At 35.1% G+C, this 14,956-nt stretch overlaps 1 protein-coding gene across 1 annotated transcript; it reads right to left on the bottom strand.

Moving 5' to 3' along the window:
• Window positions 1-1,801: 1,801 nt before the first annotated feature.
• Window positions 1,802-14,956, bottom strand: atxn10 (ataxin 10). Its single transcript, XM_051107060.1, has 11 exons — window positions 14,800-14,956; window positions 14,329-14,526; window positions 13,170-13,255; window positions 12,999-13,095; window positions 12,692-12,859; window positions 12,519-12,599; window positions 11,444-11,597; window positions 10,074-10,182; window positions 9,376-9,554; window positions 5,945-6,008; window positions 1,802-2,616 (listed from the first exon to the last, which is right to left on the bottom strand). The coding sequence occupies exons 1-11, from the start codon at window positions 14,943-14,945 to the stop codon at window positions 2,432-2,434; spliced, it is 1,467 nt and encodes a 488-aa protein (XP_050963017.1). The 5' UTR covers window positions 14,946-14,956; the 3' UTR covers window positions 1,802-2,431.

The raw sequence follows: 14,956 nt of genomic DNA, 5'->3' as shown, positions 1-14,956 counted from the left end.
ATTCTGCAAGCTAATACTTATGGTCTGATTTACTTAGGACAAGCTAAGGGCAGAACTAGATGACCACGAGAGCAAAGAAGTGGTGTGGGTTAGACAGGCCTGGACAGTAAACAAGCATCACAATTAATAAAACAATCAATAAAAACAGAAAAGCAGCTATTTTTATGTGTAAAGATTTATACTGTTTTTAAGTCTGCAGAGTACACAATCTATTATAAAGAAAACAGGTTGTTTACTAAATTAAATTATTATGAAAATATTACTTTGTATCAAGTTATTGATGTATGTATTAAACTTGATATATAATCAAGATTTTTAATGTTTTTTTAAAGAATTCTCTTCTGCTCACCAAGCCTGCATTTATTTGATAAAATACAGATCCAAAGCAGTAATACTGTAAAATATTTTTACTATTTAAAACAAGTGCTTTCTATTTAAATATTTACAAAAGTAATTTATTCCTGTGATCAAAGCTACATTTTTAGCATCATTACTCCAGTCTTTAGTGTCACATGATCCTTCAGAAATCAATATGCAGATTTGCTGTTCAAAAAACATTTAATATTATTATTATTATTAATATTTAAAACAGTTGAGTACATTTTTTCAGAATTCTTTGATGACTAGAAAGATCCAAATATCAGCATTTATCTGAAATAAAAAGCTTTTGTAATTTTTACACTATACTATTCAAAACTTTAGAGTTAGTATTTTTTAATTAAGAAATCATAGAAATTAATACTTTTATTTAGCAAGGATGCTTAAATTGATCAAAAGTGATAATAAAGACATTTATAATGTCACAAAAGATTTCTACTTCAGATAAATGCTGTTCTTCTGAACTTCCTATTCATAGAAGAAATTAGGATGATTTCTGAAGAATCATGTGACTGTAGTCATGTTAAAAATTCAAATTCAAATTCATTTTTTAAATATTTTTTTTAATATATTAAAATAAAAAAATGTTATTTTAAATAGTAAAAATATTTCAAGTTTTTTTGTTTTTGCTGTACTTTGGATCAAATAAATGCAGGCTTGGTGAGCAGAAGAGACTTCTTAAAAAAAATCTTACTGTTCAAAAACTTTAGACTGGTAGTGTCTGTCTATGTATATATACAGTATCATCTATCTACATAAATACAAACACACACACACACCATTCAAACTTTTGGGTCAGTAAGATTTCTTAAAAAAAAAAAAACTATTTTTAGTACAACAAAAAAGACAAGACACTGATACAAAAAAAAAATATATATTAATATAATAAATGTTATTTCTTTTGAACTTCCTATTCAACAAAGAATCCTGAAAAAATATGTATCCGCAAAAATATTAAGCAGCACAGCTGTTTATAATAAGAAATGTTTCTAGAGCAGCAAATCAGCATATTAAAAAGATTTCTGAAGGATCATGTGACACTGTAGACTGGAGTAATGATGCTGAAAAATTCATTTTCACTTTTAAAAGGATAAATTGCATTTTAAAATATATTAAAATAGAACAGTTATTTTAAATTGCATATTTCAACATATTACAGTTTTAAATGCAGCCTTAAAAACATCAAAACAGTCAAACTGAACCCAAATGTTTGAGTAATTGTGCATACTTTTAAAATACATTTTCTAATTTTCAAAACCGATCTAGCAATTTTGAACACTTTTTTTTTCCGTGTTCTTGGTAAGCGCTGTTTGTCAAAGCTTGTTGCCTGTAATAGGATCTAGCGTTGTGCTGACTGCACATTCACACACATATGAGGATAAAAATTACAATAAAAATCTGATATTATGCAATGTACACACAGGTAACTGCATTGTGTTATTTTATTATAATAAATGCACTACAGTTAAATAGACAGCCTTACCATACAGTAATCTTCATCTACCAAGCTACACTGGAAGCTTGTTCAAATAATAGGGGAATTGTTGAAATGGCATGGCTTTGTAAACAAACACGATTTTAAAGCACAAAATCTTAAGTCAGCTTACAAAAAGAAGGTTCCGAGTCTCACGGCTATTCAGAGACGAACTTTATGTGTACAGATCAAGAGGCGGGCTGGTCTCTATAAAATGCACTGAATTAAGGATTAACCTCTACTCCCTGTTGGTCAGCAGAGTCTCTTTAGTAGCTGAAAAGCCAGGAAGACACGGTTCTCCTTGTTTCATAGGATTTGAATCCCACTTTGGGGGGGTTGGAATCAAAGACCACTAAATGCATCACAGACATCAGCATGAGTCCTCTCAGATAAGCTCCTCTGATTGATTTCCTCTTGTGTGGAGAACACAAAGCCCAGACCACCCCCTTGTGCTCCCAACTACTGATTGGATATTTAATGACCCCAGTGTGTTGTGGGCGTTTTAAGTCATCTCCAGAGTGTAATATAGCATGGGGATGGGCGTCCCGGGATAGCAGTCTCCCAGCTCTACTTAATCAACTAAGGGTCCTTCTTTAGGGGCCTGAGCAGTAGACTGCCATCCCTTTCTTCCACTCTGAAGCCCATTTCTCTGAGCATTGTGTCGTCTGCCACACCTTGTCTCCGAAGACCTTGTATCAGCTTCTGATTCTCTAGGTTGTGTTCCAGGATGTTCCGGATGGCAAACACAGCCCACTGGCTTATGACTGGAAAAAAATATTAAGGAAAGTTACTGTTTTCAGCGGTCTTGCTTTGCATTGCTTTGTGGTTGTCAGGGTGTTTAAATAGATTTCATGCAGGCTTAAAGGGATAGTTAAGGATAAATATACTCAACCCTCAAGCCATCCTAGGTGTATATGACTTTCTTCTTTCGGATGAATACGATCAGAGTTTTGTATTTGTAAAAAAAAAAAAAACACCCTGGCTCTTCCAAGCTTTATAATGGCAGTGAATGGCTGTTGAGATTTTGAAGTCCAATAAAGTGCATCCATCCATCATAAAAAGTGCTCAACATGGCTCCAGGAGGTGAATCGATGCATTTGTGCATTAAAAATATTCATATTTCAAACTTTATAAACCATAATCTATCTAAATAATAGTTTTCCTGCACTCTAAAAATGCTGGGTTCAGCTTGTTGGGTAATTTTATTGGGTTATTTTTAGTATTTTTTACCCAGGTGCTGGGTAGTTTTTCTGTATCTAAGCTGCTGGGTCATTTTTAATGGGATATTAAATATTGGGTTATTTTTTTCTACCCAACCGCTAAGTTGAGCCGTCTCCAACGAAACAACCCAGCTGCTGAGTTACAGTCAGAGCGTGGCCTTTTTGAGTCCTCTACATGAGAGAGCGGTTCTCAGCACCACCGATTTGGTGCACTTCTTCAGCAAAATAAAGATTTGTGTAGATTTTATTTCATTTATAAAGTCTTTACTGTTCTGTAAATTATTTTATTTTACACGACAAAACACGCAAGGACGAGATGTCAGCTGTGTTAGCAGCAGTGGTTTCGCATGATGGAAACGCCTTTTGCCTTGCACAACAAATTGATTTTATTCGTCATAATACAGAATTTAATTTAATTTGATATCAAAATATGTTCACTAATCTCAGTACTGATTTTATGGGCAGGTTATGAAGTCAGTCACAACATCTTTCAGTTCATATTCCCCCAGGAAAACAGCAGCCCATCACCGGCTTAGATTTCTCTGAAATTAGTGCTATTTCGGTGAAAAGTGATTACAGAGAAGGGTTGAATATACAAATTAAAATGCTACTTTTTAAATGTTCTAATTTTTATATCAAAATGCTTTTTAAACGAGTATAAACTATACTGTAAAAAATAAAAAACACAATTTGTTGAGTCAGCTTAAAATAATGTGTTACCCCGCTGCCTTAAAATTTTAAGTTCAGTCAACTAAAATAAGTTTATTCAACTTGAAATGTTAAGTTGTACTAAGTAACAATTTAGATATTTGTGTTTGTTAAACTTAACAGATGGGTAAGTAACCCAGCTGCCTTAAAATTTTAGATTGATTCAACTCAAATATCTAAGTTGTCACTTAGTATAATTTAACATTTCAAGTTAAATAAACTTTTTTTGAGTTGACTGAACTTAAAATTGTAAGGCAGCCAGGTTACAAATTATTTTAAGTTGACTCAACAAATTGTTTTTTACAGTGTATGCCGTATTCACTCAAATAAATTTGTCTTATATTTCTGTCCATGGGTGTTCTTGCTTAATAATAAATGTTCATCTTTTAATTATTGCTGTTGCCCCTATAATTCTGTGTGATTTTTAATTTTCAGCCCAATTTAGGTCAGCAATATAATCATTTTAAACAATAATTGAGTTAAATAAACAACCCACCATGTTGGGTAAAAACATTTAACCCAACCAGCTGAGTCAAAATAACCCAGCATGTGTTCTGTCCAATTTTAACCCAGCGCTGGGTTGCCAAATAACCCAAGTTGGGTTGTTTTTAACCCAGCATTTTGTAGAGTGTAGCTTCCACTGTCGTACACACATTCATGAGAGAGTAGCATTCCAGTGGATGACTTGGGCAAACACGTTGACAAAGTACAAAACAATGTTTTCATATAAGACAAGAGGAGACAAGTTTTTCTTTGCTGTAGATAAAACTTGCGCTACGCCTACGTCCTAACCTCATTCACTGGATGCCACTTTCTCGTGAACACAGGTACGACAGCTAGCAGATGCTAGATGCTATGGTTAAAAAAGTTGTAAGTTATTTTTCTTACACAAACGCATCGGTTCGCTTCAGAAGGCTTTTATTAACGTCCCAGAGCCGTGTGGAGCACTTTTAATGATGGATGGATGCACTTTATTGGACTTCAAAATCTCAACACCCATTCACTAACATTATAAAGCTTGGAAGAGCCAGGACATTTTTTAATATAAATCCAACTGTGTTCGTCTGAAAGACGAAACTCATATACACCTAGGATGGCTTGAGTGTGAGCAAATCATGGGCTAATTTTCATTTTTGGGTGAACTATCCCTTAAAGCTTACCAAAAAGTGTCCATAATATTCTGTTATCTAGATATGGTTCAGGAACTACCTTCAACATAATTTTGCCCAGGATGCAAATTTGATCACTTTCAAAAGTAATCACTCCCGAATTAATATCCAAGTTTATAGGAATACAGAGTAAATGCACAGGTCCAGCAACCACACTAAACGGTAAGCAACAACGACAGCTTCCTGAAGCGGTCAGGAAGCAGTGTCCAGGAGGACACAAGCTCAGCTTAGCGGCTCATCCCCTAGTGAAAGAGAAGCTGGCACTGTGCCCTGCTCTCTCTAATACAGACCGGCAGTGGTCGCTAGAGAATAAAAGCGTTTTTTTTAAACAACAGTGCCAGCATCAGTCAAGGATCCTTTGGAAACACAGCTGCAATACATCAGATTGTCGTGTTATCAATGAACCGTTTCATATGAAACAGAGTTGGCAGGATGCAGGTCAACACTATAAAAATACAAAATGTCACTTCATTTTATTCAAGTGGTGATTTTCCACACAGAATTTCAATCAAGTTTTCCAGAAAGTGTTGCACATCTATAAAACTGACTTCTGTCAACACCACAAAATTACTCATATATGCAATACCTACATTTAGCTTCATGGACTATTATGACTAGACATTTCACACAAGGAGACTGGTGAGTGAAGGTTACAAAATGATTGTGAGTCAGCCCAAAAGTTCCACCTCTCTACAGGGGACGTTGTTAGGTGGAGGGACATGAAACCATTGGGCAAGACGCTGGCTGTGCTCTAATAACATCTCAACTGCGTTTTCAAATCTGAACAAGCCACCAATTATTCAAACATCAAACATTGTGGTAAATCCTCCATTAGTAATGGAATTTAAGCGGTTATTACAATGCTACTCACACTTTAGATACCAATATCTTTGCATTTTTTGTGGCCAGTTTTCACTAATCCAGAAAACCCTCATTAAATACACCACAAAAGAACAAAGCAAAAAACGAGCGCATGGAGTCACGACCAAGGATACAAGGGTTGTTGCTGTCGATGCTGCAGTTGTCCAAAATGAGAGCTATACCGTCCAGTTCTCTTACCTATAGGAGACAAATGGAAAAAAACAAGCAAAATGGTCTTTAACAGGAACATCGTGAGCCAGACTGGTCAGAAAACAATTACTTTCCATGAAGGAAAGTCCATGTGGTTGAGCTCTGGTTTGGCACAGTGATACGAGTTTGCGCTGGTTTTCGTCACATGCAGTCTCTAACTATACCGTACATTACCCTGAGTATGTATCGTAACCCAAGAGCTACAGCGGTTGCCCTATAACCACCTTGGTTCCTTTAAAAAAACTGAATAAGAAAGAAGAGACAAAAGCCATAGAGTCCTCACAATTTTCTCCTGCCAATGACCAGCATGGCATTTGATTGAGAAAGTAGTGCTAGCAATAAAACGAAGGGAATCTTATGTAACCATATGCTTCGGCCACAAAATTAGTTTTGTTTGGCTATCCTCACATGTAGCAGACTATTGCAAAGGCAGCATTTTAAGGCATCAGCACTCCTGACGCAAAAGCTGGCTTAACTGTGAAAAAAAGAGAAATGTGCTTCAAAAACATATTTCATTAAAGGGATAGTTCACATCAAAAATGATAAATACCCAATAATTCACTCACCCTCAAGCCATCCCAGGCGTATATGACTTTCTTCTTTAAGACAAATACTATTGGAGTTCTATTAAAAAATGTCCTGCCTCTTCCAAGCTTTATAATGGCAGTGAATGGCTGTTGAGATTCTGAAGTCCTATAAAGTGCATCCATCCATAATAAAAAGTCATAAAAAGTGCATATTAGGTTTTAAATATGTGTTTTTTCTTACACAAATGCATTGATTCACTTCAGAAGGCCTTTGTTAATCCCTCAGAGCCATGTGGAGTACTTTTAATGATGGATGGATGCACCTCATAGAATTTCAAAATTTCAACACCCTGTCTTGGAAGAGCCAGGACAGTTTTTAATAGAACTCCAATTATATTAGACTGAAAGAATAAAGTCATAAACACCTAGGACGGCTTGAAGGTGAGTAAATCATAAGGTAATTTTCATTTTTGAGTGAATACCTCTTTAAATACAGCATGAGTATCAATAAAAAGTTTTGTTTAATTAACATGAATGATTTCGTAATATATTTGTGTTTAATGTATTGTTATGCTTATTTGAGTATGCAATTAGCAGTGGCAATGCAATGCTAAACTGTTGAGGTGCTATTGTGTGGTGCTGCTTTTTATGTAGAGCTGAGTAAATTAGGTCCTCTAACAAAGACTATGGTCTAGAGGCACATCACTTAAAAAGTTGACCTTTTTTAACTAATGCGTGAGACACGAGCACAACATTCAAACACCTGTCTGGTTTACATGGAAAAGTAATGGAAAAGTAACAGAAAAGCAGTGCAATGGAATGCAAAAATGCATTTTGAGTGAGCGGCCCACTAGAAAGCAGCAACGGGAACCGTGCGCTCAGCTTTTGGAACAGGGTTTTGGTCAAAAAGTGAGGGTGCGGGCTGGGGGAGACTTGCTATTGTTTTTTGACCTTTGACCTCTCAGTTGTGCGCCTTGACCCTATTTAAGAAGGCCGGCACTAGGTTCTCCTCTGTGCTGATTGAAGGGGACAGACCTGAAAGCCTGAAAATCCCTCCATCGCAGGAGGCTGCTTACAAGAGAATTCATTAAAAGCAGAAAGGGAACAAAGTGGGAAAAGGTCTGGGGAAGAAATGAGATGATACAAGCATGAAATTCAGAATGGTTCTCAAGCCTTTATCTACCAGCGTTAATCCCCTGATTAGTTTTCAAGGAGGGAGCTTCCACAAACAAAAAGCCCAGGCCTGGGTTGATGGACAGAGAGAAAGGCTCTAAACCACAGTATTGTGTATAATGTGTTTACCACGACTGGGTTGTGCCGTCCGTTGATCAGTACATTACTGGAGTTGGCTGCAAACTCTATGGTGTTAGTTTCGTCATTCACTGCCAACACATTCCTTCGCATTCCAACAAGTCATAGAAATCGCAAGAGAGGAAGTTTAAAAGACGATTTCCAAGAATTTTGCTAACTACTTCCTTCCCTTGGCAATCGCACTGACTATTTCAGTTCTTCTTACCCATCAATCAGTTCTAATTTATTGATGAATTTCAAGCAAGGTGCAGTCTGCAGAATGACATATTTTTCAACCGGTCTCGACTATGAAACATTTTAAAAATGATTTACAATGATTTACCAAAATATTTTGTCAGGCATATTTAGAAAAATAAAGATTAGATGACTTTACCAATCTTTGCCACCATCCTTCAATACACAAGGTTTTACTCATTGGTCAGCAAGATTTTTTAATCATTTAAAATATAGTACAACTTAGTATTACCACTTTTCATTTCACATATTTTAATAAATACAGATCAGAATAAGTATTAAGGATTTTTACGAACATATACACTACCAGTCAAAAGTTTTTGAATAGTAATATTTTTAATGTTTTTTAAAGTCTCTTCCTGCTCACCAAGCCTGGATTTATCGGATCCAGAGTACAGCAAAAATAGCAAAATTTAGATTTTTTTTAAACTGTTTTTAATTTGAATATATTTTAAATTGTAATTTATTCCTGTGATTTCAAAGTTGAATATTTAGCAGCATCACTCCAGATACATGATCCTTCTGAAATCAGTCTAATATTCTGATTTGTATTATTATTATGTTAGAGTAGAAGTAGAGTAGAATTTTTTTCAGGTTTTTTTTTTGATGTTTCAGAAGAACATAATTTATTTGAAATAGAAATCCTTTGTAACATTATAAATGTCTTTATCATAACTTTTGATCAATTTAAAGCATCCTTGCTAAATAAAAGTATTAACTTCTTTCCCAAATATATATAATATAAATATATACTGACTCCAAACTTTTAAATGGTACAGTGTATAATGTTACAAAAGCTTTTTATTTCAGATAAATGCTGATCTGAAAAATCAGCATATTAGAATGATTTCTGAAAGATCATGTGACACCGAAGACTGGAGTAATGACGCTGAAAATTTAGCTTTGAAATCACAGGAATAAATTACATTTTAAAATATATTCCAACAGAAAGCAGTTATTTTAAATAGTAATAATATTTCAAAATATTACTGCTTTGCTGTACTTTGGATCAAATAAATGCAGGCTTCTTTAAAAACATTAAAAAAACATGTTCAAAAACCTCTGACTGGTAGTGAGTGTTACGCTGAATGACCATTTTATTTTTACAAAAGTTCAACATTAAAGCAGACACTTGCATTTAATATACTTTCTATGTATATAAAATCACTTTTGTAAATTTAATTTGAATGCAGACACCAAAATGGGACATCTCATCTTTGATCCACATAAAAAAGTTTACACACACACATGCAATAACATCTAAGATCTATGTTGTGCAGTACCTTGTCTTGATTGGCAACGTGGCCATGACACAGGTTCCCAATGAGTCGAATGAGATGAGCTTTGAAACTGAGGGCAGGATGGGTGTCAGCGCCCCCTGGCCTTGTCAAGGAGAAATCGTGTGCTGCGGTGAACACATTTTCACCAGTTTTACCCAGTAAGTGGACCTCTTTCAAGAGATCTGGAGATGACAAAGAATATCTATGGAGAATTTACACATTACATACAAGATGAGAGTGAGAGACTGAGAATAAGAAATGCATGCTGCCATAACTCTGATGTTTAATGTGTGACATCACAGCTGGAGATGACAGGAAAGTCTGGGAAGAGTGAAGATTGTGTTTGTCTGCAGTGAGCTGTGACCTGTCAGAGGTGTTGGTTTCATAAAGCACCCTACTGAAACAGCTGCCTTGTGTTTTAAATAGAAAAGGTAAGAAAAGGCACATAGGGGTGTGTGGTTGGAATTTTAACATCCGCAAGACGGACAGAATGAGGGATAGCAAGCTCACCGCCATTTTTTGAAAACAAGAGGCTTTTTACAGTGTTATTATGCAGTTGGACCAAAACAAATATTTTGCATCTTTAACTCACGGCAAAGACGTGATCATTTCCTAATGTTTTTGTGTGTTCACATTAAGAATGCATTAAGATTTTTATCTCCAACAAAAGCAAAAGCATTAAGCCAGTACTCCACATTTACCGACTGTTGCGCTCAAAAGGTCAGAGTGATCCTGGAGGGCCATAAACTCCTTGCAGTCAGACGTCATCTCGCAAAGGATGTCTAAGAGCCTGATGACGACCATAGCCTCCTACAAATGTACGAAAAATTCCAGGTTTAGCACATCATCAATAAAATGTACAGTAGCTTTGAAGGGATATTTCACCTCAAATTTAACTACTCACTCTCATGTCATTCCAAACCTGTAAGGTCTTCGTTCATCTATAGAACACAAATTAAGATATTAAGATTTTAATGAAATCTAAAAGCTTTCTGACCCTGCATAGACAGCAACACAACTACCACATTGAAGGCCCAGAAAGGTAGTAAGGATATTGTTAAAATAGTCCATGTGACATAAGTGGTTCAACCGTAATTTTATGAAGAATACTTTTTATGTGCAAAGAAACAGAAGTAATACATGCATGTGTCCTACTATTCTTTTGAACATGCATCAAAGACTGACACGGAAGAGAAGAAATGGTTAAATAAAGTCATTATTTTAGTTTTCTTTGCGCAAAAAAGTATTTTCGTAGCTTTATAAAATTTATGTCACATGGACTATTTCAACAACGTCCTTACTACCTTTCTGGGCCTTGAACGTGTCAGTTACTTTGCTGTCTATGCAGGGTCAGAAAGCTTTTGGATTTCATCAAAAATGTCTTAATTTATGTTCCAAAGACAAACAAAGGTCTTTTGGAACAACATGAGGGTGAGTAAGGACAGAATTTTCATTTTCAAGTTTTTTTTGTTTTGGTTTGGTTTGGGTTTTTTTTTATACTGTTTTTGAAAGTCTCTTTTTTCAGTACTCACCAAGGCATTGCCATTTATTTGATCCAAAATACAGTAAAACAGTAATATTGTGAAATATTAGTTACAAATTACTGCTTTGTATTTGAATATATTATAAAATGTAATTTATTTCTGTACTGGCAAAGCTGAATTTTCAGCATCATTACTCCAGTCTTCAGTGTCACAGGATCCTTCAGAAATCATTATAATATGGTGATTTGGTGCTCAAGAAACTTCTTAGAATTATCAGTGTTGAAAACAGTTGTGCTGCTAAATATTTTTATGGAAACCATGATACATATTTTTTTCAGTATTCTTTAATGAATAAATTATTTAAAAACTATATTTATTTAAATAGCTTTTTAATATTATAAATGTCTTTCAATCAACTTAATGCATCCTTGCTAAATAAAAGTATTACCAGTAATTTCTTAATATCCAATATCAACAGACACTGATAAAAGCATCCATAATATTGCCCACTATTCAATTTGATCCCAATATTTAGTACATACCTATTACATACTAACATAAAGAGTTGTAGAATGAGCATTGCTGACCTGGTCGTCTGATGATTCAGAGCTGAGAGTGAGAACAGCTTTGCAGTGATCAGTGAAACAGGAAGCCAAGAACTGAGCAACACTCAGGGGCATTAAACAGTTCTCCTCCTCAACGACACCAAGCTGCGCTAACATCAGCTCCAGTAGTGTGAGCCTGTTTGTATACAATTATATACACACAATAATCTATTTTAAAACATAAAATTGTATTTTAGAAAGACACATTTATTCTTACGAACATTTTTTTCAAAAGTTTACATACTGTGTTACCTGAATGATCCACAGCTGTGTTTTTTTGTTTAGTGATAGTTGTTCATGAGTCCCTTGTTTATCCTGAACAGTTAAACTGGCCGCTGTTCTTCAGAAAAATCCTTCAGGTCCCACAAATCATTTGGTTTTTCAGCATTTTTGTGTGCAACTATTACAAAAGGTTCAAACGCTCACTGATGCTTCAGAAGGAAACACAATGCATTAAGAGCCTGGGGATGAAAAATTTCTGAATTTGAAGATCAGGGTAAATTTAACTTATTTTGTCTTCTAGGAAACATGCAAGTATCTTCTGTAGCTTCTGAAGCTTCTGCTAAATGAAAAAAATATGATATTTAGGCAAAATAAGAAAAATGTACACATCTTCATACTGTTCAAAAGTTTTCACACCCCGGCACTTAATGCACTCTGTTTCATTCTGGACCATCAGTAAGCATTTAACTGCAGCCAGTTTAACTGTTCTGGACAAACAAGGGACTCATGAATAACTATCATTAAACAAAAAACACAGCTGTGGATCATTCAGGTAACAACACAGTAATAAGAATCAAGAGTATGCAAACTTTTGAACGGGGTCATTTTTATAAATTCAACTATTATTTTTTCTTATGGACTATATGTAAATGTCTTTTATGTCAAGTATCTTATTCAGGGCAGTAGTAAATACAAAATATCATGCATTTTGTATGATGCCTCTTATTTTGGTAAAATAATTAACATTTTGCAAATTCTGCAAGGTGTATGTAAAATTTTGACCTTAACTGTACATCTCATCTTTGTGCAATAATTGATTCTAGTAAGTTTTTACCTTTCCTCACTGGTCATTTCAGTGTACATCTTCCTAATGAGCTCTGACGACTTGAAGAAGTGTTGAGTGACAATAAAGACCCTGTAAGATGAGTAATATATGGGGTATAAAACAGGCCTAAAGTAACAAATGTGCTTGTTTCGTGTTTGTTTCAATGATATCACAAAGCTTACGTCCAGTCCACATCAGGCAACGTCCTGCACAAGTCCATGATCTTCAGGGACAATTTAAGTTGCTGTGTGTCTTTAGCCAGCCGCTCTGTCTTGTGTTCATCCAGACAAGTGTGGATCACCATGCATGTGTATGAAACGGCTTTCTCATCTGCGAGCACCAAAAGATCCCTTGAAGGAGACAGAAGTGGTTTCAAAACCGCACCAGTAGAGGGCTTTACAGATCAGTGGCATTTTATAGAATGTGAACACATTTTTGACTGGCAACGTAAGTAATACACCATCAGCGCCTAACCATAAATTCACTCACCAAAAGATGTGCGGGAAACCAAGCTCCCAGATGTCATCTTTGCAAAGCTGGTTTCCAACAGCAATGTTACCAAGAAACTGAATCCCACATCGAAGTGCTGCCAAAGGAGAGAGTCATATATTGATTTATCTACCCGTTACCCTCCATAGAGCTGAAAGACTTGAAACTCACCATCATAAATGTCATTTGAACCTCCTGATGAAATCTTGAGGAGTCCGGCCAAAATCTCAAAGGATAGCTTGATACAGCCTAGATCTCTGTGAAGATATAAATCCTTTTATTTTCTGGTATATAAAACTCAGTCCACAGTTATGTTCATATACTAATAATAATTATGATGTTATAAACAGTGTCCATAAGTCTGAGACCACTTTAAATTTGGTTGCACTGTATTTACGTTATACTTACTTACAAAAGTACTGGGTAGTATAAGGTAACTGGGAGGTTAAGGTTAAGTTTAGGGGCAGGTTCAGGGTTAGTACTCAGCAATTACAGAGTTATTGCAATTGCTATAATAAGCACATGCAGAACAAGACTGTATAATAAAGTTCTACCAGAAATTCGTTACGATTCCGCATTATTTCTAGGCCACTAACCACTATTTTTCTAGGATCATCTCAAATTATGATGGAAAACATAATCATCAGGTTTTACACAAACTTTAGTTCATGCAGCTTGAGTGCTGCTGCTATTAAACGGGGAACATACTAAAATACTAACAGATTAAATGTTTATATAATATAATATCATATAATAATATGTGACCCTGAACCACAAAATCAGTCATAAGTGTCAGTTTTTCAAAACTGAGAATTATGCATTGCCTGAAAGTTGAATAAATAAGCTTTCCATTGATGTATGGTTTGTTAAGACAATATTTGGCTGAGATACAACTATTTGCAAATATGAAATCTGAGGGCTTTTGAGGTTTTTAGCAATGCATATTACTAATCAAAAATGAAGTTTTGATATATTGGCAGGAAACTTACAAAATATCTTAATGAAACATGATCTTTGTTTAATTTCCTAATGATTTTTGACATTAAAGAAAAATCTATAATTTTGACCCATACAGTGTATTGGCTATAGCTACAAATATACCTGTGCTACTTAAGACTGGTTTTGCATATAAAGGGTCATATATAATTATAGATATAGATATGATATAAATATAAAGGCATTACATTTGTTACATTTTCAACATTTTACTCACGTTTATGCCAAGGATATACTTTGAAATTAAACATGTTATAACAAATTAAAAATGCAAACTTCAGGCATTTGTATTTAGTCATCTCTGACTTTTTAGACACTGTATCTCACCCTGTACCTTAGACAGCACTGGTTTTGAGTGCATTGCACACAGGCATTTCTGTGCGCTCTGAAACATTCTGCAGTAAGTTTAAGGCACAGATAATGTTCTGCTTCTTCTTGTGAATCCATCTTCTCAATCAAATGCACAACATCCACAGAAAGTCTTGACAGCACTGCAAAGAGGTTTCCAAGAACCTCCCTCTCAACACTGGCTCTGAAACAAAACAGAATCAAACTGTGTCAGTTTATTTCCAGTCAGATGAATGTTTATGGGAGTACATGCATCCTGTCATTTTTCTCATAAACAATTAATGCATGTGCAAGTGACTGGTGATGATACAGAGACTAGGTTATTATGTCTAATTATTATATTAACGTTGAACATTTGTATTAAACAGCTCTTTTATGTGTATAGAGATCTGTAACATACTCTGCTGACACATAAACACATTTCCGTTCATTTTGTAAAGTGCAGCATTAGTAGTACCTGAACTGCTCATCCCGTAAAGCTTTCGTCACAGTTTGCAAAGTTGTTAGATGCGTGTTTGTAAGTTTTTCTGTGGCTATTTGACAGAGAGCGCTGTTCATGTTCTCCATGCTGTCACTGGAGGCTGCCATCAACACATGCCGCATATAAACATAGA

This window comes from Labeo rohita, chromosome 4, assembly GCF_022985175.1.
Source record: "Labeo rohita strain BAU-BD-2019 chromosome 4, IGBB_LRoh.1.0, whole genome shotgun sequence".
Classification (NCBI taxonomy): Eukaryota; Metazoa; Chordata; class Actinopteri; order Cypriniformes; family Cyprinidae; genus Labeo; species Labeo rohita.
This window is presented reverse-complemented; position numbering and strand designations above follow the sequence as displayed.

Bases quoted from the DNA above. Each gene is read 5' to 3' on its own strand.
- atxn10 (XM_051107060.1), bottom strand. From the start codon at position 14,945: ATGCGGCATGTGTTGATGGCAGCCTCCAGTGACAGCATGGAGAACATG. The intron at 13,096-13,169 runs GTGAGTTTCAAG...CTCCTTTGGCAG, and splicing joins TTCAAATGACATTTATGATG to CACTTCGATGTGGGATTCAG. The intron at 10,183-11,443 runs GTCAGCAATGCT...GTACATTTGTAG, and splicing joins CTGAATCATCAGACGACCAG to GAGGCTATGGTCGTCATCAG.